General features: G+C 42.4%; 2 protein-coding genes across 2 annotated transcripts; one reads left to right on the top strand and one right to left on the bottom strand.

The window, feature by feature from the left end:
• Positions 1 to 17,506: 17,506 nt before the first annotated feature.
• LOC147442776 (uncharacterized) lies at positions 17,507 to 18,400 on the bottom strand. Its single transcript, XM_086529428.1, has one exon. It carries the CDS (start codon positions 18,398 to 18,400, stop codon positions 17,507 to 17,509), a length of 894 nt encoding a protein of 297 aa, XP_086385554.1.
• A 1,321-nt stretch (positions 18,401 to 19,721) lies between these two features.
• Positions 19,722 to 20,492, top strand: LOC147442775 (sesquiterpene synthase Agr3-like). The gene has a single exon (XM_086529427.1). It carries the CDS (start codon positions 19,722 to 19,724, stop codon positions 20,490 to 20,492), a length of 771 nt encoding a protein of 256 aa, XP_086385553.1.
• Positions 20,493 to 24,475: the final 3,983 nt, after the last annotated feature.

Here is a 24,475-nt window from a genome sequence, read left to right as displayed (position 1 = left end):
CATCACTAGGTGAAGGAGAAAGGGCGTCAAAATGCCTAAAGAAGGACTGTTTCCTGGCAGGGCTTTACCCCATCCTTCGAGAAAAGGTAAAAGGTAAATTCCCAGATACCTTTGATAAAGCTATGACTTATGCAAGGGAGAAGGATAGGAAGTTAAAATTCCAAGCTCAACTACAAGGGGGAATGGAGCCTCCACCGCTAGCTCAACCTACGGCAAGGGTAGTAGCAGGGACAGGAGCAACAGACCAAGAGTCCTCTCAACAAGAATTATTTCAACAAATCACCAATCAACTAGAGAGCCTGTCCATCAATCTGGTTCAAGGTGTAAGGGCTCCCCAGCCAGAAAATGAACGAAATAGACAAGAAGGACAAAGGCAAGCACGTGAGTACATTTGCTACAACTGTGGAGAGGTAGGTCATGGCATGTATTATTGCCCCCATCCACGATGCTATCAAGGAAATGGTAATCAAAGACGGCCTCCTCGCCAACAAGTCACTCCCCCTCGAGCTAGGCCACTAAATGGACAAAATGCACATGTGGCTCCACCAATCCAAATATTGAGACCCCCTCCTCCACCACCGCAAGCACCAGCAGAGATCCCTCCACTACCATCGGGAGGGGAGGACAGGGCTGTCTCTGTCATAAGTCTTGACAATGGTAAGGATAAAGGGAAAGAAAAAATGGAGGAAGCTGTTGCCATGCCAATAAAGAGAGTTAGGAGACAAAGAACTGATGAAATGGAAGCTTCATAGCCGGATAAAGGGAATGAGGGTTCCTCCCAAGTGATAGGAGACAAGAAAAGGAAGAGTAGGTCAAGGAGGCACATAGGAGTAGAAGACTTTCCACTTGGGGTAGGATCCATACCTTATGACCTGGTAGCAGATGTGAGTAAGCAAGGACCAAAGATCTCATGGCAGCAACTCCTCCACCTTTCCCCAAAGATGCGTAGAACCTGGTCTAAGATGGTCAGCACCAGGAGGGCTAAGGAAAATTCAGTTGGGTCTATTAGTGCAAGAGGCATGAAGGATATCGTGCCAGTCATTGATGCAGAGAATAAGAGTTAGCGAGTCTCCAATGTGTACGTAGATGGTGGAGCCAAGATTTGTGTTATGACAGAGAAGTTAATGCATAGGTTGGGTTTGGGAGTAAACGAGCAAACTTCCTTACAAGCTAAGATGGCAAATAATGTAAGGGTGGCTTGTGTGGGAAAAGATAATGGAGTGAAGGTTTCAGCTTTTGGTGTGGCAATCTCAATTGATGCTTATGTGATCCCAACTAAGGGGGAGGGCTATCCTCTAATCCTTGGAAGACCTTGGCTTATGGCTATGAAAGCTAGGCAAGATTGGGAGACAGGTTCCTTTGAGTTGCGACCAAATCATAAGGTAGGTGGCAAGCAACAAAAAATTGTGTATGACATGAAGCAGGGTAGACAACAAGACCTAGAGATGGAGACTTCTATGGATAAATGGAGCACAAGAAGTTGCTCTTCATATGAGGATGAGTCATCTGAGGAGGATGCTAGCTCTTTTGAAGTCATGGGTATAATACTGCGAAACCCAGAAGGAGAAGGTGGTCAAGACTCTCTAAACAAGGAAGAAGCCACAGGCTTAGAGGCGATGCTAGCTAAGGACCTACTAGAAGAAGAGAGAGAACCCTATTTGCAGGTACTAAAGAAGCATGCTGGCCTCTTTATAACTGATTACGAGCACATTAAAGGAGTGACGGTAACCAAACACCATATCCAATTAAAGGAAGGTGCCAAACCAGTGGTGCAAAGGCTAAGTAGATTAGGGCTAGTGCAACAAGATGCACTCTTAAAAGATGTAAAAAGATTACTCAAGGCAGGATTTATCTACGCAGTGGAAGATTCTGAGTGGGTGTCTCCAACTGTGGTAGCACCAAAGAAAAATGGGAAGTGGAGGGTATGTGTGGATTACAAGCCTCTAAACGCAGCCGCAAAAAGGGACCATTTTCCTTTGCCTTTTCAAGATGAAATACTAAATGAAGTGGCTGGTCATGAAAGGTACACAGTGTGTGATGGGTACTCAGGCTACTTACAAATCAGAATTGCAGATGAAGACCAAACAAAGACTACCTTCATAACACCTTGGGGGTGTTTTGCTTATAGAGTTATGCCTTTTGGTTTAACTAATGCCCCAGCTACTTTCCAAAGGTTTATGAACTTGGTGTTTCAACCCTACTTTGGTAAGTCCATACGAGTCTTCATTGATGATTTTTGCATTTACAGCTCTAGGGAAGTACATCTGTCCAAGTTTGATGAAGGTTTCACCCGTCTGGTCCAATTGGGTGGGCAATTGAATAAAGACAAGTGCCACATAGGTGAGAGCAAGGTCACTCTACTAGGCCATGTTGTGTCTCAAGATGGTATTGAGGCTGACCCTGAAAAGGTAAAGACATTGTTAGCTTTACCTACTCCTTCAAACGTGAAGCAACTAGTCTCCTTCATTCAAAAGGTTCACTACATGGGACGATTCATACATCTCCTTTCTCAGGCAATCTATCCTTTGCAGCAGCTCACTAAACACACTACATTGACATGGAGTGAGGAGGGTGAAAGGTGCTTTCAAGAAGTTAAAACCATTTTGAGCTCATTGACTGTCGTCCTACAACCCACATGGGGTGAATTATTCTATGTAAATCCTAGTGTAGGTCCAGATGCTCTAGGAGCTGTCTTGATGCAAAAAGACCCAAAGACATCTCTCATGAGACCAATCTACTTCTCTAGTAGAGTGATGACAGCTGTTGAAAAGGGTTTAAGTGCAACTGAGCAATTGGTGCTAGCTCTTAAGTTTGCAGTGGAGAAGTTTCGGGCTTACTTACTTCCGAGACAATTTGTGGTGATCACAACTGAGGGGGTTTTTCCATATGCCCTACAACACATGGAATTGTCTCAAAGAATAGCAAAGTGGGTGGTACAGCTTCAAGAGTTTGACTACACACTACAAGTAGAGGATTCCACCCGTGCTTGTTTGGCAGATGTCCTCACACAAAGGTGTTATGAGAAGGCCAAGGAAGAGGCACCTAGTAAGGTACCGCCTATCCCGGAGCCTGAAGTTCTACTGGGAGCACACAGTCTATATTTTGATGGGGCTTACAAGAGGACCAAAGACAAGGCAGCAGCAGGCATAGTAATATTAGGTCCAGAGAAGGAGAAGATCTTTGCAAAAGGGTTTCATCTAAAAGAGGTTCATTCTAACAATGAAGCAGAGTACCATGCCCTTGTTTCAGGGTTGCAGTGTTGTATTTCTCAGGGCATCACAAAGCTAAATGTTTTTGGTGACTCCATGTTGATTGTTAAGCAAATGGTTGGTGTATTAGCCTGTAAAAATGACAAATTTTCTGTTAAGATGAGGGAAGCAAAGGCCTTGTTGAAGGGTTTTAAAGAAGTTCGAGTGCACTTTGTACCCAGAGATCAAAATCGAGAAGCAGATGCCTTAGCAGGTGAAGAACTACAAACTCTCATAGTAGGTGCTATCCTTGTGAAAAGTCCTTTATACCAGGGAAAGGAGGAGCTGCATGATTTACTTTACTTTCTTGAGCATTGTGAAGCACCCTCTGGTATGAGTAAAAGTGAACGTAGGTGGTTGGCAAAAAAGGCTACCAGCTATAGCTTAGTGAATGAGGACTTGTATTGTAGAGGGAAAGATGCTGTCTTAAGGAGAGTTCCTGCATCCCAAGAGATAAAGGATATTTTGTTTAGTTGTCATGAAGGTGTGTGTGGAGGACACTTTGCACAAGAGATTACTAGCAGAAATATTTTACAAGCAGGGTTCACATGGCCAAGCCTCCATCGAGATGTACAACATTGGTGCCGCACATGTGAGGTTTGCCAAAAAGCTGGACCAAGGCGTCTTACCCATGAAAATCAGCATCCAATCAAAACCTATGGGCCATTTGAAAAATGAGGGATAGATGCAATAGGGCCACTACCTTGCACTCAATCAGGGAAGGAATACATCATTATGGGGGTGGAATACATGACCAGATGGGCAGATGCTCGTCCCACAAAGCGCATCACAGCCAGGGACGTGAGTGATTTCATTTTTGAATTCCTTTGTTGCCGTTTTGGCACACCTTTGGAGATTCTCTCGGATAGGGGACCGGGATTTTGAGCTGATTTAGTCGGGCAATTGATGAGCAAGTTAAAAATCAAGCACAGGCACTCTACAACATACTACCCTCAGTGCAATGGTCTTGTGGAAAAGGTAAATGGTCTTATATGTAAAATCATCACTAAGCAAGTGCATTTACATCCTAAGGCATGGGACAAACACCTAGATGCAGCACTTTGGGCCTACAGAACATCCTTTAAAACATCCTTGGGGTATACACCTTTTCACTTGGTTTACGGGCAAGAGGCACTATTGCCTATAGAAGTGGAGCTAGCGAGCCTCCGAGTTCTAAAAGCACATCAAGAGGATAGTCAAGAGAAGCAGGTGGAAGGAAGAATCATCGATTTGGAGAGGTTAGGGCTAGATCAAGAGTTAGCAGTGAAGTACTATGCAGCCTAGGCAGAGAAGAAACGAAAGAAGTTCAATCGCAACCTTGTCAAGAAAGGTATCAAGGAAGGTTCTTTAGTGCTCAGATACGACAATCGCTTTGATCGCAGGAAGGATAGTAAGTTCTTGCTTGAGTGGGAAGGCCCTTTTGTAGTGATACAGAGGTTCTCAAATGGTAGTTACCAACTAGGTGACCTAGATGGTAAGGTACATCAGACCCCGGTAAATGGTTGGCGATTGAAGGCCTACCAATGTCGTCTTTCACAGCCATATGCTGGTGAAATCAATGCTAAGGATAGTTCAGAGGAGAGCTCATCATATTCGAGCTCTAACTAAGGTAACAATCATGTACATAGTCGTTTCAAAAAAAAAGAAAAAGAAAAGAGAACACAAAAAAAAGGAAAAAAAGAGAAAACAAAAAGAAAAAAAGAGAATGCTACCAGTGAAAGCGGATATTGACAATGGATGGGGTATGGCTTTCAAGGGTCTAGGAGACCAGTTGTTAATCATGGATGGATACAATTATTCATCAGAAAGGACTAAACAGGGTGCATCAGCCAAGAAAGCAGTAACATGGCAAATTCAATTGGTACCAGGTGGGTAAGTATTCAAGAGAACCCTATTGTAGCACAACCTACAGCTAGAGGCATCAAATACCTCTAGCTTAAGGGGGAGGGCTATATGATGCATGGTTTTTAGGACCCCTTCTGAAGATGCAATAAAGGCATAGTCAGCTGTTGGGGAGATGAGGATACTCTAGTCCAAGGGATCTCGAAAGAGAAGAAAAATCTACTTCACAAGCACCAAAGAGTAGAAAGTGCCATGGACAGAAGATACGTGGGAACGAGCTCTTATGCATGCCTACAACCTATATCTTAAAGAATAGCCCATTCTAGGTGTGAATTTCTAGTGAAATTTACACGAGGATGTTCGTGTGGACTCACAGCACAGCATACTCCGTTTTAACTTTTTTACCGATAGTAAATATTTTTTACCACAATAAATATTTTTTACCTACAGTAAATATTTTTCACCTACATGGTAAATACAAATCACTTTTTACCTACAGTAACTTTTTTTACCCATGGTAAATATTTTTTACTGCACCATAAGTATTTGGTAGGTAACAGTTCACTGTTTCTAGAAGCAGTGATTGGGCATCAACAATGCAGTTACAGGAGGAGAAAAGGGGAAAATCTTATGGTAAAGGTGAGTCAACAGGGATAAAGACTTTTGAGTTGAAAAGAGACATGCTGATTTTTTCAAAGAACACATGTCAAAAGAAGCCATGGTTGAGGATTTTTTGAGAATTTGATATTCAGGAGGACCCAGCTGCCACCTCCCCCCCGCAGGTCCCCCCCTGACATGCGCAGAACCTCCAGTTTCAACAGCCACCTTACCTGCTCTTAAATGCTGGCCAAGGCCTTATCCCCATGTGTCACAATCAGAAAAATCAGCATTTACCCTCCCCTCTCACATCACTCTAGAGAATATCTTGATGGTGACATATCAGGTGACCTCAATCTGTTGACCACCCTAAGCAAAAAGTAACCCCAATCAGCGGATTTAAGCATGTTTATCCCTAATCCTAAACCCTCTCAGAAACCTATATAAGGAGGCCTTCTCTCACTCAAAACCAACACTTCACCCACTTCACCAAGCAACGAAGCTATGACGACATTGCTCACAACGAGGAGCTATGGATGGAGCTCTACTCTCTCTCCCTCTCTCTCTCTCTCTCCCTCTAGTATTCTACATTACTAGCCCTAAAACCTAAATAAGGAGTCTTCTCTCATGCTCCATGGCCACCATCCTCGCCATCATTCTCTAAGGTATTGATGTGTTGCTAGTAGGATCATACCTACTTGTTGGGTTGATTGTTTTTGACAAGGGATTATGCCATCCTTGGCTTGCTTCTCTATATCCTTGTTATGTATGATCAGATGTCGTTGTATTGTTAAGCTGGTGTCTTGTGTATATATATGCTACATAAGGTCCCTAAGCTTAGTTTCTATGTGTTTTGCCATATGTTTTGATGCCATCATAATGCCAGAAGTCTCACTTGCCTATGTGCACTATGTGTGAGGTCCCTAAACCTCTTAATTTAGGGTGGTGCCCCCTTTGTTTTGTTCTTTGCTTGTTTGCATGAGGCATGGTTTGTGGAGTGTGCACGAGTACAAAGGCCACCCGATTGCACTGCTCTTTTTCCCGCTATCAAGTACTTAGAACCCTCTTCAACCACCACCTTAAGGTTTACACTTAGGCGACCCAAGATTGTAACCATACCATTGCAAAACCTTAGTAGAGCACCATAGAACTCAAAAAATTGAAGGGTTTTTTTTCAACATGTAATTGTTGTTTACTCTCCTTGTTTGGGGGTGGGGGTGGGGGAGTTCCCATTTTGTGTCATGCATCAACATTGGTTGCATCACCTATCGTCATGCAGTATGAACACCTTTGTCTAGCTACTTCACTCTCATTGGATGTGCAAGCGGATTCACAACTGTTGCCGCCACCCAATCTAATCCTAGCATGAGGCCCAGTTTTAGGATCCCTATCCCAAAAAGGTGACAACAACATTTGTAAATTTTCTAAGTGCATCGAATTCAAGGTAGTGGCAAATGTATCTTTTATGCTTCATTACCTTATCAACTCCTAAGTGGTAATAAGGTTCTCCACTAACTATCAATAGTGACATCTTAAGTGGCAGGACGGAAGAAATGACATTCCTCCATCTACAAAGTCTCAAAGCACAACCCAATCAAGTTCTCCACATCCAACTCCCCTAAGTAAATTTTAGAGGGTGCTCATAACCATGGGACCTCTGCAAATAGCTGGTGCATCTTTTTTCTTTAGAAAACCCATTGACATGCAGCATATTCCATAGTTCTCAAGAGGAATCATTTTGAATAAGAATCCAACTTAGGGCAGCCTTGAAGGTTCATCATTGTAGGAATCGAAGGGACCTAAAATTCAACATCTAGAATTCCTACTTTGATTCCACACTTGAAAGCCAAAGTTACTGCTAGATTCACTACAATGGTGCACTTCCCAACTCCACCTTTCCCAAAAGCTACAGACACAACATCTCCAAAGCAAGGTCTTCTGTAGGCATGAGCTCTAAGGCTTCAACCTCTCTCTCTCTCTCTCTCTCTCTCTCTCTCACACACACACACACACACACACACAAAGGCAGGTGGACCATTGTAGGTGTCTAAGTCAAGATGCTTGTACGTGTTGCAAGCACAGCAAGCCCTTGCAATAGGATGCAAGCATGGAAAACTAACTTTGCATGCGCTAAGCGATGTACATTTCATTATTTCTCCAGCCTCTTTAAGAAAAGTAATACATGTACCAGTTTTAACACATGGAAGCCTATAGTGCTCAAGGAGTTTTCAAGCTCTATTATGAAGAGTATGGGTAGACTATTTTTCTTATGCAAGTTTGCCAAGTTTTTGGAGAAAAGTTTTTCTTGAGTAGCACCTTTAATTTGCATCAGAAGCGTTTTGTTCCTTCAAAGTAGCATTGCCTTTAATTTAATTTTTTTCGACCATTGTCTTCAATATGCAGTTGCAATGCTTTTGTCTGTATAAAGGATTTGTTTGTGTTTACGAATGCTAGAAAATAACCTAAGCTAAGTTTAATCCCACCTACAATTTTTGAAATTCACCTATAAAACCTAAATTTGAAGGCGAGAATTGTGTAACTGCGGCAAGTACTTGAGAAAAGTCAAGTTTAGTCTAGTTTCACCTATGCCTACATTCTAAATTTGAAGGCACAAAAACCTAAAAAGCCTATATAATTTAGTGCAAAAACCCTCAAATATAGGCAACTCACCTCTAAAACTTCTCATATTCAAATTTTCAGAGTTTGTGATAAAGAGGATTGTGTATCCATCATCCAAAGAAGCTAGCTTGGTTGGTTTAGTACTCAATTTTTGTGACCCGGATCATTGGTTCAAGTGCGGTTAGGCGACTGGCGACCCTATATGCTCATAAGATCGTTTGGTTCAATTCACATGGGATTTGTGTGATTGGAATAGAAAAAGGTTTTTACACTAAATTTCTCTAGGCTTTGTAGATCTTATATCCTTCAAAGTAATAATTTAGAGGTAAAACTAAAAATTGTTGTTGGAATTACACTAAACCTAGGCTTTTTCGAGCATTGACCGATAAACAATCCTTCAATTTGCCTCTAAAATTTCTCATATCTAGGAGCATAATTAACAAATAAGACGATTTAGAGTAATCCCATATGAAAAATTTTCAAGTTTGTGGTAAAGAGGATCGTGTATTCTAAAAAAAAAACCCAAGGTTAGTGTGATCCCAACTACAAATTTTTAAGTTTACCTCTAAATTCTAAATTTAAGGGAGAGAAAAGATAAAGGTTTGAAGTCGCGTTTGTGGCACCCGACCATAGAGGAAGAGACAACTCGCATTGGGGGGATTTGCACAAGCATCCGCCTCATGAGATGAGCACACCTTTGGTCACCTTCATTGTTAACCATGTTCCCACCGTTTAACCACATTCCTACATATGAGAAATTTTAGAGAGACTTTAAAGGTTTTTATACTAAATTCCCTAGGCTTTGTAGGTTTCTCACGTTTAAATTTAGAATTTAGAGGTAAACCTACAAAAATTCAATCACTAAATTGCTTTCTTTGTTAACCACTCTCTGACATATGATAAAAATTAGAGGTAAAATGGAAGTTTCTACACTAAATTTCTTCAAGTTTTGTCTTTGCTATGGGAGCAAGATCTTGGTGGGAGATTTGTGTGTATGTGTGTGTGCACGCGCACGTGCGCAATACTGCTCGGTCTCTCTTTACCTCTCTCCCTATCTCTCTATCTCCATGAATTGGTAACACAAGTGTTCTTGCCATCTCTTTTTCTCTTGAGTACTTCTAACAGTGCTTTAAAAAAACCTAGGTTTAGTGTACAATCCCACATACAAAGTTTAGAATTTACCACTAAATTTTAAATTTGAAGGTCAGGAAACCTACAAAATTTTAGAGTTTTTTTTGTAAAACTTTTTGATATAGTCATTTTACCTATTTTTCCGATGCTTGTGCGACTCACCACGATGCGAGTCAATATAGTCAGTTTATCTATTGCCCGATTGCTTGAAAAAAACCTAGGTTTAGTGTCCAATCCCACATACAAATTTTAAGATTTAGCACTAAATTCTAAATTTGAAGGTGAGAAAACCCACAAAATTTAGAGAGTTTTTTTGGAAAAACCTTTCAATCTAGTCAACTTACCTTTTTCCATGATGCTTGTGGAAATCACCGCGATGTGAGTCGATATAGTCAATTTATGTATTGTCACTATACTTGCATGAATCGCCTCAATGCGAGTTGTCCTTTCTCAGCTATGGTTAGCTGCAACAAATCATCGACTATCGTGGAACGTGACTTTGAACCTTTCTCTCTGCTACCTATGGGAGGAAGATCTTGGCGGGAGAATTTTTCATCTCTCTCTCTCTCTCTATTGGTGAGAGCACTACTACATAGACTCTATTTGTATCTTTGCATCTCTCTATCTTCATGCATTGGCAACACAAGTACTCTTGCCCTCAATTTCTCTCTTGAGTACTTCCAGCAGTGTTTGAAACAAACCTAGGTTTATTGTAATTCCACCGACAAATTCTGAGATTTACTGCTAGGTTTTGAATTTGAAGGTGAGAAAACCTACAAAAATGAGAGAATTTTTTTGTAAAAACCTTTCAATATAGTCAATTTACCTTCAATGTGAGTCATCCCTTCTCAGCTTCGGTTGACCACCATGAAGGATCGGATGTTGTACTCGAACCTTTGCAAGATCTTGATAAGATCTCTCTCTCTCTCTCTCTCTCTCTCTCTCTCTCTCTCTCTCTCTCTCTCTCTCTCTCTCTCTCTCTCTACTGGTCAGCCTCTCTTTGTCTCTTTGCCTCTCTCCCTCTCTGTGCACCGGCAACACAAAGTTCTCTCTCCATCTCTTTCTCACTTGAGTACTTTCAATAGTGCTTGAAAAACAACCTAGGTCTAGTGTAATTCAACCTACAAAATTTGACATTTACCCTACAAAATTTTAAATTTAAAGGGAAGAAAACCTCCAGAATTTAGAGAAATTTAGTGCAAAAGCTTTTCAATATAGTCAATTTAACTATTGACTTGCTACTTTCATGCTCGTGCTAGTCACCATGATGTTGCCGCTAAATTAATATAAGTTTCAACACGGGAAAACGTACAAAATTTAAAGAAATTCAATGTAAAAGTCTTTAATATAGGCAATCTAACTATTGCCCCGATGCTTTTTCTAATCACTCTGATGGGAGTCATCCCTTCTCGGTTAGTCGCCATGAACCATCTGCTATCATTGAATGCAACTTTGAACCTTTCTCTCTACTGTCTATGGGAGTACAATTTTGGCAGGAATTTTTTGCCCTTCTGTGTGTGTGTGTGCGTGTGTGTGTGCAAGAGCACTACATCTTAGCCTCTCTCCCTCTCTTTGTCCATGTACCAGCACCACAAGTGTACAATCCCACATACAAAGTTTAGAATTTACCACTAACTTTTAATTGAAGGTGAGGAAACCTACAAAATTTTAGAGTTTTTTTTGTAAAACCTTTTGAAATAGTCGTTTTACCTATTTTTCCGATGCTTGTGCGACTCACCGCGATGCGAGTCAATATAGTCAATTTATATGTGCCCGATTGCTTGAAAAAAACCTAGGTGAGAAAACCCACAAAATTTGGAGAGTTTTTTTGGAAAAACCTTTCAATATAGTCAATTTACCTTTTGCCATGATGCTTGTGGAAATCACCGCGATGTGAGTCGATATCGTCAATTTATGTATTGTCACGATACTTGCATGAATCGCCTCAATGTGTGTTGTCCTTTCTCAAATTTGGTTAGCTGCCACAAATCATTGACTATCGTGGAACGTGACTTTGAACCTTTCTCTCTGCTACCTATGGGAGGAAGATCTTGGCGCGATAATTTGGCATCTCTCTCTCTCTCTCTCTCTCTCTCTCTCTCTACTGGTGAGAGCACTACTACTTAGCCTCTATTTGTCTCTTTGCATCTATCTATCTTCGTGCATTGGCAACACAAGTATTCTTGCCCTCAATTTGAAAGAAACCTAGGTTTAGTGTAATTCCACCAACAAATTCTGAGATTTACTGCTAGGTTTTGAATTTGAAGGTGAGAAAACCTACAAAAATTAGAGAAATTTAGTGTAAAACCCTTTCAATATAGCGAATTTACCTTTTTTCCCATTGCTAGTGTGAATCACCCCAATGTGATTCATCCCTTCTCAACTTTGGTTGACCACCATGAACGATCGGATGTTGTACTCGAACCTTTGCAAGATCTTGGTAAGATCTCTCTCTCTCTCTCTCTCTACTAGTGAGAGCACTATTGGTCAGCCTCTCTTTGTCTCTTTGCCTCTCTCCCTCTGCGTGCACGGGCAACACAAAGTTCTCTCTCCATCTCTTTGTCACTTGAGTACTTCCAATAGTGCTTGAAAACAACCTAGGTCTAATGTAATTCAACCTACAAAATTTGACATTTACCCTACTAAATTTTAAATTTAAAGGGGGAAAACCTACAGAATTTAGAGAAATTTAGTGTAAAAGCCTTTCAATATAGTCAATTTAACTATTGACATGCTGCTTTGATGCTCGTTCTAATCACCATGATGTTGTTGCTAAATTAATCTAAATTTTAACACGAGAAAACGTACAAAATTTAAAGATATTCAATGTAAAAACCTTAAATATAGGCAATATAACTATTGCACTGATGCTTGTTCTAATCACTTTGATGGGAGTCATCCCTTCCCGGTTAGTCGCCATGAACCATCGGCTATCATTGAATGCAAATTTGAACCTTTCTCTCTACTGTCTATGTGAGTACGATTTTGATGGGAGTTTTTTTCCCTTCTCTCTCTCTCTCTCTCTCTCTCTCTCTCTCTCTCTGTGTGTGTGTGTGTGTGTGTGCAAGAGTACTACATCCTAGCCTCTCTCCCTCTCTCTGTATCCATGTACCAGCACCACAAGTGCGCTCTCTCTCTCTCTCTCTCTCTCTCTCTAAAAACCTTTCAATAATATAGTCAAATTACCTATAAAATTTCTTATACGCGGGTTTTTGAAGTTTTTGAAAAAAATGATTCCTTGCTCTTGTTCTCTCTTGTGTAAAAACCTTCAGAAAATTACCAAAATACCCCTCTATTTTGTGGAAATTCCCAAAATACCTCTCAAACTTCAAAATCCCCTTAATAGCCTTATATCTATTTTGGTTAGATTGTTCAAGATTTTCTAATAATTATTCCTTTTTGACATTTGAGATCCGTTTTTGAGTGCTTAGCATGTAATTTGTCACAAATTACCTCATTAAAAAAAGCAAGTACGTCTGTACCGATGTCTAAAAATAATGAAGCAATTAATCTCCAACACATTTTTTTATCTTCGGAGAAATTTAATCTCACAACCAGGGAGAATTTGAAGGGCATTTTGGAAATTTAAGGAAAAAATATTGGGGTATTCTGGGAATATTTTGGGAATTTCCACAAAAACCTTTCAATTTATAGTCAATCTCCCAGGCGCTCTCTCTCCTTCTGTGCTCAATGTCAATGCTCTCTCTCTCTCTCTCTCGCACTGTCTGTAGCGACTCTGCACACATTCACACAAACACATACAATGTACAAAGAGCCGACTCAATTGATGCCCATTGCCAAGTTGCCAAGCAATGCCAACCTCTAGCCTGTAGGAGTTCAAAACTTTAGGCCTAGGGAAAATCTCTCTCTCTCTCTCTCTCTCTCTCTCTCTCTCTCTCTCTCTGACACATAGAGACATACACACACACACACACACACAGAGCTGAATCTCGACCCTTGGTCTGTTCAGGGACAAGGACTTCAGACGTCACTCGAGGCTTGACTCCGCTTGCGTGCCTTAGCGCTTGACCCTTTTTTTTTTTTGAAAAACCAAACCCCTCCAACATGTGACATGTGGAGGGGCTCACAGAGCTTGAAAATCTGAAGCTGCATATATAGTAGAAGTATAGATGCTTCTCAAAAGATGTCCAAATCAAGTTGTGACGAGTAAATGATGGTTTTTTTTCATGCAAGAAACGAGTAGAACAATTTGAAACTTAGAATAAACAATCTTTTTTTATTCTTTCTATGCAGGAAGAAATCTATGTGAAGAATCCAAAGCATATGCCTAATTGCTTGTCACGTGTGAATGTAAAATGACGGGTTTCAAAATCTCTGAATAACCAATTATTCCCCTCCGTGTGGGGGGCCTCTGGGTCTGGAATCTCAAAAGGTTTTCATCCCCCAATCAATATTCGTTAGTAGAGATGCACACACCAGCATCACTCCCTACTACCATGTCATCTAAACTCGGCTTGAGGTTTGGAGTCGCGAATTATTATTAGCTGGCTAGCCGTGCAAAATCGTGAAATTTCGGATCTTCCTCCCATTCTCTGACACATGGACCCCACCTACCTACCTACCTCTCTCTCTCTCTCTCTCTCTCTCTCTCTCTCTCTCTCTCTCTCTTCAAGTGAGCTTGGCTTACTCTCTTAGGCATTAAGAATTATTTTCATGTCACAAGAACATAATAATAGAGATAGACAGCAAAAGATAAAGAAAGAGATCTTTCTATTGATGGATTTTTGCACAGTTTTGATACAACAGAGGAGCAATAAAATATATGGGCGCACTCCGTTGTACGGAACTTGAACCTCCCGACCACCCCCGAGCTTCAGTCCGCTTGCATGCAGCGTCTTACTCGCACTCGCAATCGCAGAAGAGGAGATTTGTGAATGATCCCGAAATGCACCACCCGTCGTTCCTTTATCCTTCTTTTCCTTGAAAAGCATGCGACTTCTCAAAATAGCCGCTTTTCTTTTTTTGGCGTTCGGTCAACTCCATTTTCGCACCAAGTATACCTGCGAGAATAAGATAAGAACGTGATCGCGAAGCGATCCGTAAAGGTTAGATTTTTGAAACTCAAATTTTAGTTGTCTTCAACTGAACATAACTCTCAAACGGAGCCAAAACAGCCCAAGTCCGTCTCACACAATCTTGTTTCTCTCATTGCGCTCTTCGATGGCTATGTGAAGAAAAATTTCCATAGCTTGCTCTGATTTGCTAAAAATCAACCTGCAAAACAGTATTTTCTACAAAAACGATGCAAAAACAACAAATCTCACTTTTTTCTTAATCTTTGGCCCTCAACGAGCATCAAAACATCAAAATCTCTAAAGACTCAGAGAACCAAAGTTGTTCCTTATAACACAGGTTACAATCGCTTCACACATCACTTTTCCAAAATCCCATGTTAACATCTTCAAAAATGACCCAGAAAGTGCCTTCCGGATCAAAAGAATTTATTGGACGAAAAAAATCCACACATCCTTCTACACAGTGGACCAACTTTAAAACTACCAAAACTTCCTTTAAAAAAAAAAAATTATTGCTAAAACACTTCAAAATCAAGTCCTGTTACATTTCATAAGATATAATTTAGGTCATTCAGTCAGGAGCGACACAATTAAAATCGATATGGAATGACACCGATGTGGGCCGTAGCGAAGATGAAGCAAGAAGCACAATAAGCGACGCTGTTGGTGCCGACATTCAAACTAGGCTCACCATTCTATTGTAGATGGAGTCATGCCATTTCCCTCTTGAACAACAAGTCTTGACTTCAACTCCTCGTCGGCTAGATCTTTAAGGTCTCTTGGGATAGTTTCCTACGACGTTAAAACTCTCTTCTTCTTAAGTTGAGACACATTTTGCCCGAAGATTGGGTGGCCGGTTTTCAAAGTGGTCCTTTGTCAAAGTGATCTATTGAGATGGATCATGGTATCCTTGTTTTTTGAAGTACTATATCCTTCTTTTTCAAAGTGTTCTTTGCGTTCAATGCCGGCCTCTCCCCAGGGCTCACATACCCCTCTCCTCGACTGTACGCCATGACTACAGATAAAAAATGGTATCTAAATTCAAAGGTTAAAGCCTTTTGTTTCTAAATTCAAAAAGTTAAAGCCTTTTGTTTCAAAAAATAGTTTGAAATTTGCGACAGTTGAAGCAGCTTGTTCTTGCAAGGTGCAAAGGTTGCATGATATAAAGCCCACAAAAATCCCGTCTAAGGCTGGGTTCACATTGAGGGGACGGAAGAGAGGCTCCAAAAGTTGGTTTTCCGGGTGGTAGAGTTAGGTAATGCACACTTCCGCCACCCTTTTGTTCACATAGAGGGTGGAAGAAAAAGTCACTTGATTTTCTTCCGCCGGCTTGTGTGAACATTGGGTGGCGGCGGAACACAAAGTGAAATGAAGAAGCATTTGACATTTGCATCAATAAAATATAGTACAAACCATAGCATAAAATTTAATTAATTGAACGCATATGTTACAAAAGCATTAACTTGAAGATGATGATGAATCTAATTCCTCTAAAGCCTCATTTCCAAAAAATTGTTGGACATTCATCTGTGCCTGCTCTTTGTACATTGCCTTTGCAATACTGTCTCGCCTCTCGGAGCCTACTCCAAGGTCATTGGAACCTCCTTCATCGCTCCCTTGAGCACGCTCCATAGCCTCCTCTACTCCGATTTCCCGTGTTGCCATGAGCTCCATCATCGAAGTAGCACCTGCTCTTCGATCCTCTGCTGCACGCCCAGCGTGACCCGCCAATTCTGATTCTGCGTCTCACACCCACTCCATATCAAAAGATTATCCATGGTGGATACAAAGGTTGTGAAGCACAAGACAAGCTGCTACAAGATCTGGCACATAGCGTAGATTCATGTCACATCTTTTTAACAAAATTCTAAACCTTGTCTTCAACATTCCAAATTCTCTTTCAACTGGCATCCTTGTACTAGATTGAATGAAATTCCAGTAGTACTTGAGACGTGACAGCCCTTCTTTGCACCCTTTGAAAGGCACTAGCATATATGGCCGTGCCGGATAAGCGCAATCACCAACTAGACAATAGTTGCCTAGGTCACCTTTTGCACATCTTTGACCTAGCTCACTTCTAGTGAAATTCAAGGAGTCATGCAGTGATCCGGCCCATCCAACATCATAATTCCATATTGAACAATTAGCAGATACGGTTAGTTGCAGTAAAATAGAGTGGAAACCTTTTCGATTGAAGTAGTCGACATGGTTGTCCCTTGGGGCAATGATGGGAATGTGGGAACCATCTATCGCACCAACAACAAAGGGGATTCCTCTTGCAGCCTCAAACTCACGCGCCAATGTCGCAAGTCGAGAGCTTGTGGGCCATCTGATGTACAAATCCCTAAGGCCAGATTTCACAATTGCCTTGCAAAAATCAAGTACAATTCCACAAGATGTACTCTTCGCACATCCATAAGTGTCACCGAGGCCCAAGAGACCATCTCCAGTAGCAAGTCTGGTAAGAGCGATTGCTACTCTATCTTGTATTGGCACAGCCTTGCGAAATTTTGTGGATTTCTTCTGCATGAAGGATGCAAGCTTTCCACAAAGGTAATTGAAGGTTTCTTTGCTGACCCTCAGACGCCTCTTGAACATGGTAGCATTGTAAGCACTTAGGAGATAGCATCGAACAAAGCCTTGTGGACGTGGGTATGCCCACGCACGCCGTCGTTCATGACCACTTCTTCGGTTGGCGATCTTCTTGAGGCTTACAGACCGTGCCATGCACTCGCAAACATGCAACCAAGTTTGCACCATGGACTCATCATTACGAAAGCTGGGTTCCTTTAGCAATTCATAAATGGCTAAAGAACACAACCATGCACAATAGAGAGCCATTTCCTTGGATATGGCCATTTAATCCTGCGAACATGTTGAAATGATGCAAGATATTTAGCACATGGTCTACTTTAATTTACAACATTTTTTTCATACTTTGAAAGTTGGAGGCATTAAAAGAAGAAAGGTTTGAAAGCTTTGACAAATTACAACCAAACAGTGGAAAAACAAAACAATGAAGCTGTGAGAAAACTAGTTGTCACCCCCCCTAGACTCCTTCAAAAAATCACTCATAGTCATGCGCATTGCAGCTAGTATATTGAGCCTCTCCTTCTCCAAGGCAATATTCTGGCTAGCGGTCTCTTTGAGATGCTCCAAGAGAAGTTTCCCTGTACCGGCCATCTCGGCCAAGGACTCCTCGTACTTCGGAGCGACTTTACGGGTACAGGACAGAGTGGATTGGGTCTTCTTTGGATTTGGAGAGGGGTTTTCTTCTAAGGTGTCACCATTTGTTGGGGTAACATCCTCCATTGTGGATGAAGAAGCGTGGCTAACAGGAGTAATAGTGGCTCTGGCGTGGTAGTATTCATCCACTATGTCGAACCATTTGCATATATGCCTCCTATCATTACCAGAAATTGAGTTATAGACTTTGTCCTGTCGGTATTGTTGCAATACTGTTTGCCACTTTTTGCAGCAACTTTCACTATCTTTATCAAATTCAGGGTAAGTGGCGGCTAGTTTAGTAGCCACCTTTGCCCATAAATTGATACCTTGCTTCCCGGGATTATTGAACTCCTCATTCATGCCCCCCCGGATATGAATGAGTTGGTCCACCCACCAATCTTTCCACTTGCTTTTCTTGTTGTCGCCGTCATTATCGTCTCCCAAGTCGATGGTGCTCTTCTTCTTCGAGGCTTTGGGCTTCTTTGTTGCGGTTTGGTTTTGTAACACAACCTCTTCATTGGTGGCTTCTTTCCTCTTCGTCGGTTTGGCACGGCTTGCCTTGTGTTGAGAAGCTCGCATGGCATTAGGTGTAGGGTTGGGTGATGGAGTGGACGCCACATGATCGGGGGCGGCATCCATATTGGAGTTAGGACTAGTGACACTCAAAGGGGGTGAGGGATGAGAAGGATGAGTAGACATAGTCGAATGTGGGCTATGAGCATTTAGAGTAGGAGATCCATAATTTGGGGGTCTAAACATAAAGGGAGAATTAGGAGAGATGGAGGGAGAATTCATCATGGCTTGGTAGCCATGAGGTTGCATATGGAAAGAAGGGTGGGGGAATGGGTAGAAAGTGGATTGAGAAAATGGAGGTTGGGAGAGAATAGGGTCGTCGTCTTCCCGTTGGGAGTCGATAAACTGATTTGGGTTGGAATCCATGGTACCTACAACGCAAATAAAAAAACAATGTTAGGGATGTGCACACAAAGTTGAAAAGAATTCATTAAAGTGAAAATCGTAGAATTCATAGCGACCTTGATGAGTTGATTTGCACCTCCGTCGCCCTCTTAACGCTTCAACCCTACAAGAACGCCATTTAAAAAAGGTTGGTACATCATAGAGCAAATCATGTTAAAAAAAGTTGGTACATCATTATGAAAAGCCCTCAAATGTAAATGATTGAGCATGGCATTGAGCTTGAAGAAGCCTTCAAATGTAAAAGGGAGAAGCTTCAAATGAAAAAGGGAGAGGCTTTTACTGTCTGCTGCACCTCAAATATGAAAGCACATGATGATCTCCTTGATCTCTGTGTTGATGTGATAGAGCTAGCTTGAAAGGCTATAAAATTTTCCATTTTATAAGGGGGGGAGAGGGGGGTGGGTTCTTTTGTGAAAGTTGCACGAATTGAACCATTTTTTATTTTTTTTAGGAGGGGTGTCTATTTTGGGAAAATTTAATGGTTGTGAACGTTGGCTCTCTCTCCTCTTTCCTACGTGGAGGCTGGAAGCGCAATGGGCGAGGGGGGGGGGGGGGGGGGGGGTCGGAAGAGACGAGGGCTGTGGCTTCCATGCGCTGGCAATCAATTCCGTGCCCTACCGCCGCCCACTGTGAATGGCTTCACTGACAGGGCGTCCTGCTATTGGCTGCGCTAAAAGTACGAAGCTCTGCCGCCGCGCAGTCTGAATCCAGCCTAAATGAAAACATTCTCAATCAGTGAGTTGCAGGAGAGCTTGAGGTGTAGGCAAGCATGGAAAGTGGAAAGCTGCCACATGTGCCTGAAGAGATGCACTTTGAAGACAGCCTCTTTCCGCTAACATTCCATCCGAGGCTTGCAATTGCAAAAGAGATGTTGCACGCATGGGGAGAGAAGAGTCTCAACCCTCATGACATAGAAGCATTGCATAAGCTTCGCATAGATTAGCTCGCATTCAACATGTGGCCAATGACATTGGTAGATCCGCCCAACCGATTACTTACATTGGGACAATTCATGTTTTGGCTTTTTTTGTTCGATGATGAGATGGACGGTTGCACTGGTCAGGATGGTGGGGTCCTCCAAGTGGAGTCTCTGTGCAAGCGTGTCCTCGATGCTTTGTTTGGGGACGACAAGGCAATGCCACCATCGTTGGAAGGGAAGGAGCCGGCTTGCGTTACCGTTTCTAGAGAATGGTGGGCAGAACTAAAAAAGAGAATGCCACACAGTCAGCAAGCTCGCTTTCAGGTAAGTCTCGCTGCATACGTGCAAGCGCATCCAGACGAGCGGCGGATCATTGTGGCCTCCAAGATTCACCCGGCCAGTGTGGAGGAGTACATGAAGTTACGCAATGATACGTATGCATTGGTGGAATTCTATTTACTGACAGAGTATAGCTTGGGCATTGACCTAGATGAGGAGGTGCTCCAAAGTTCTCTCCTTTGCCAACTAAACCAAGCTGCGGGTGAGTACATGTATTGCATAAATGACATCGTCTCCTTTCCAAGGGAGTTGCAAAAGGATCAAGATGACGTCCTCAACATTGTAAATCAGCTCCACACCCACACTTGCAAGAAGCAGAAGGGTCATGTGCCCATCCACGTTGCTGTCTCGCAAACTTGGAAAATGATTCAAGAACGCAATCTTGACTATGCACACCTCGCCCAAGAAATCACCGCCTCTCCTCTGTTGGCTTCCAAGCAAGATCTTCAGAGCTATGTGAAGAGTCTTTGCCTTGCGACAACCGGCAATTGGGCTTGCCACGTGATGGCCGAGCAATACAAGCTAGAAGTTGCTCCAACTTCTATTAATGACTAGCTAGGCTTGCCTCCCCGAACTCTCTCTATATATATATTCATATATACTAGTATGTGACCCGTGGGTTGCTGCGGCTACACGTGCGTCAATTGAAGCAACCATTGTTCTCCTTCCCTTCACACGGAGGGAAAATGTGGGCAAATGCCTATGATTCTCATGTGAGCTTTTATACCTCTTTAAAACACTTGTGCATCAACCACCACTATAACTACTTTCTAGATAATAATGTATGACAACACACAAGTGCTCTCCACATTCACATCAACCAATCATAAATCTCTCTTTTGGATCAACACTATGTCTACCTTTTTGAGTGTAAGATCAAACAACTAATGAAGTGTAGTTACTCTCCACATTCTTGTGGATTGACCAAGGACAAATCTCCTTCTAGTTGGTCATGCCAAGCTCCAACATAGTCCTCCTAATCATGGAAAGTTTGTCCCTCCCCCCCACCCCCTTCTCTCTATCTATGTGTGTGTGTGTGTGTTGAGTTCAAGAATTATCAGATCAATTCGAGGTCTCTTGGGAATAAATTAAGTAATGGACTCCCTTCGCATGATGTCTTGTCTTAACATCCTATGTTTCTCTCTAAGGAGGTAGTGAATTTGTGATTAGGCTAGAGACACCCCCCTTCACACAATTGATATGGGTCCTTGGTAAGTGGTAGTGGCCCTCTAAATAGACTAATAGAGAGCTGGTATCCTTCTTTGGATATAGTGTTTGCATTGAATGACGAATTCTTTAGATGCATTAGCATCCCCTCTCACCATCCTTACCAATCAAGGCATTGGTCATGATAGAAACTCTCACATGCTTCACTCGTGTAGTTTTGGTCTTGCATTTGGGGCATCACAATCAACTAAGTTATCAACTACTATTTGTTGGAACTTAGGATGCATGTACCATCCATGACTCAACATGCCAACATTACACCACATAGTAGTAGAAGAAACTTTGCCGTTGGTATGCACAATTGATTTGGTGAGTAGTGTGGCGTTTGCTTCTCAAAGGCAATATTCATGATGGGTGTGTGACCTGGGGGTGATTGCATGGCTATAGAAACTTTATCTCTATATGTGGGTAAATTTAAAAATTTACAGGTTGGATTGCACTCAATCTAGCTAGCACGTACACTTGCATCTACCAAGACTATCGCATGGATGTTGAGGTCTCTTACAATTGACCATAAGCATGCTGGTAATATAAGGTGCATATTGTTTTTTGTTGTACATTTGGGCACATTGGCACCTTAAAATGTGAGGGCAATGAAAGCAGAAAAGTTCACTTAATCAATCGTCTCTCTTTGCAAGAGTTTGGGGCATCATGCTAAAAGAAAGGGTGTGCTACAAAACACAGACACACATACACACACACACAAACATACACACATGCATGTTCTTCTTTGAGAGAGCAGACTATATTCAACCATTCACATGTTTGCCCTTACCCATATTTTATACCATAGCAGCCATTTGGCTTAGCTCCCACTCCCTTAAATGTGAGACAAAGCATTGACACACTACATGTAGAAGAGTCTCTTTTTGTATGCGAATTATATCCCTTAACAATTTGACAATGTGATCATCATACCCTACATGAGTGCTCACCTTTTGATCACATCAAACTTGCTTTACTTACATTTTAGTTCATACCATAGCCTACATACCTTTCTCTCCTAGCCACTGACGGGAGCAAAGCGAACCCCGAACCCCGACGGCCCCTAAAAAATCGGGGACCGAATGGCGCACCTCGAGCCTGTCATGGTAAAGCAAACAGGGGGCACCACCTAGCTTCAGCGGCTAGGACGCAAACAACACGCCACCATAACAAAGTTTTCATCCAAGAGAGATGGATGCTTCGGAGTAATGATGAAGAGGAAAGGGAATGAGATCAAGTGTGTGTGTGTGTGTGTGTGTGTGTGTGTGTGTGAGAGAGAGAGAGAGAGAGAGAGAGTGAGGGAGGGGGTATAGCGGCTTAGTACTTAGGCACCACAAAAGGATGGCGAATCCGCACACCCTTCACACATACACAAGCTCACTCCAAAACACAAGACTAGGTGGCGATTCCGCACACCTCACATGGGCAAAACATTGCAAGAAAACATACTCACAAAACCTCAAGCTTTATTTAGAGAATAAGGCGATGAAATGGGGAGCATAGGGTAGGGGAATGAGAAGGGAGAGAGTGGTAGAGCACATGACGGATAGGTGGGAGTTGATGGCGAAGACTCGCATGAGGGTTATGGCCATCATCCTTCATTTAGTTGCCCTTCATCTTCCATAGCCCAAGGGTGTAGAGGTCATGCTTAAGACGAGCATGGTGATTGCGGTGATGGTGATGGTGTGGGTGTGTGTGTGCACTAGGCATAGTGTACTCTTTGGTGATGGTGTGTGTGTTTAGTGTGATGGTGAACCCTCTTTATATAGGGTAGGAGGGGGGAGAAATTCTAGAATTTAGAAATGAAGAAATCATTATATACACAGGCCATGTGACTGTGGGCCCCACTTGTCTGGCTGTGTGTATATGTGCCAGAACAGCAGTCTCATGAGAGAGAGACTAAGAGAGAGAGATGGGTGAATAGAAAAAAGAGAGGTGACATGGAGAATAAAGTAACTACAAGAGGGGAGAGAGGGGAGTGTGTTCAGAGGTGAATCTGTGTGCAGATGTGTGTGAACACAAGAAAATTAGGTAACCACTGGGTGGGGATGGGTCTGTGGGCACCTTTTTCAGTGAAACTGAGTGTGTGTGAGTGTGGGGGAGGCCATCTGGCTACAAGACAAGAGAGATTTTGAATTTTAGAGAGAGAGGGGGGTATTCGGATCATGGGAGAGTGTAGGAGAGAGAAAAGGGGGGGTGGGGTATACTGTTTTGGAAGATAGGAGAGGTGGCATGTGAGTTAGGGTGCATTATTGGTAAGGACAGGGGGTGGGGTAGCTTCAAGGGAGAGAGAAAGGAGAAAGGACAAGGGGAAGAGAGAGGGGGTTGATCTTTTGAGTGGAGGAGAGGAAAAGGGACACCCGGCGGGACAACAGTGAAGAAAAAGGAGGCAAGGTGGGGATGGGCTACCCCGCAGGCATGAGGTGGCCTATTTTACCTTTCTTATATATTTACATAATCATACTTTATTTTTTCTTAATTTTTCCAATGCCTTTTATCACTCCCTCCATAAGAGGGGGTTTTCATGGGGTGGGGACGAGAGAAAAGGGGTATGGGAGCTTGGCTTGTGAAAAGCCCCCATCACCACCACATGGATTCAACTTGTCAGTGACACCCTTATATCCATAGTCTTCAAGCATGTGACATGTTGTACTCGGTCCCATTGGTCAATCTGACCTTTAAGGATGACCTCTCTCTCTCTCTCTCTCTCTCTCTCTCTCTCTCTCTCTCTCTCTCTCTCTCTCTCTCTCTCGTTAACCTTTGAGGTCATTGTGTCCCCCTCTACTTGTATAAGTATGTCAGCATGCAAGCCCTTGAGTTCAAGAATCAACGTTCATCGGCCAAAAAATTTAGGTCTCTTGTGATCTTGCTCTTCTTCCTCTCTCTCTCTCTCTCTCTCTCTCTCTCTCTCTCTCTCTCTCTCTCTCTCTCTCTCTCTCTCTCTCTCTTGCAGGCTGCATGTCTAGTCTGTAGTATTAAACTGAAGCATGTGGGAGGCAAAGAGCCTAGTCATGTGTACCAGCGAGCCTACTTTCTGCCCGGTCACGAGCCGGATCTTCTCTCTCTACCTATCTGATCATGGTAGTTAAGACCCTCAAAACGGGCGTAGCCTTTCACATGGTTGACTTTTGAGGCCCTCTCAGTTAGCAAGAACCTGTTCAAGATCTGTGTCATCACTCAGTCAAATCAAGCATTTATCTTCGAAAAGCCACTAGTTTTCTTGATTTGCAAACAAATCTAGAAGGCTATTTAGCTGCTCCAAAGTGACCAGACTCTAAATGTAAGCAAAATGAAATGGAGGCAGTCCTACAGTGGAGGCACATGCA

The sequence above is a fragment of the Adiantum capillus-veneris genome, chromosome 14 (genome assembly GCF_014529385.1).
Source record: "Adiantum capillus-veneris isolate H3 chromosome 14, ASM1452938v2, whole genome shotgun sequence".
Lineage (NCBI taxonomy): Eukaryota > Viridiplantae > Streptophyta > Polypodiopsida > Polypodiales > Pteridaceae > Adiantum > Adiantum capillus-veneris.
Note: the sequence above shows the minus strand (reverse complement) of the source record. Positions and strands in the feature narration are given on the sequence as shown.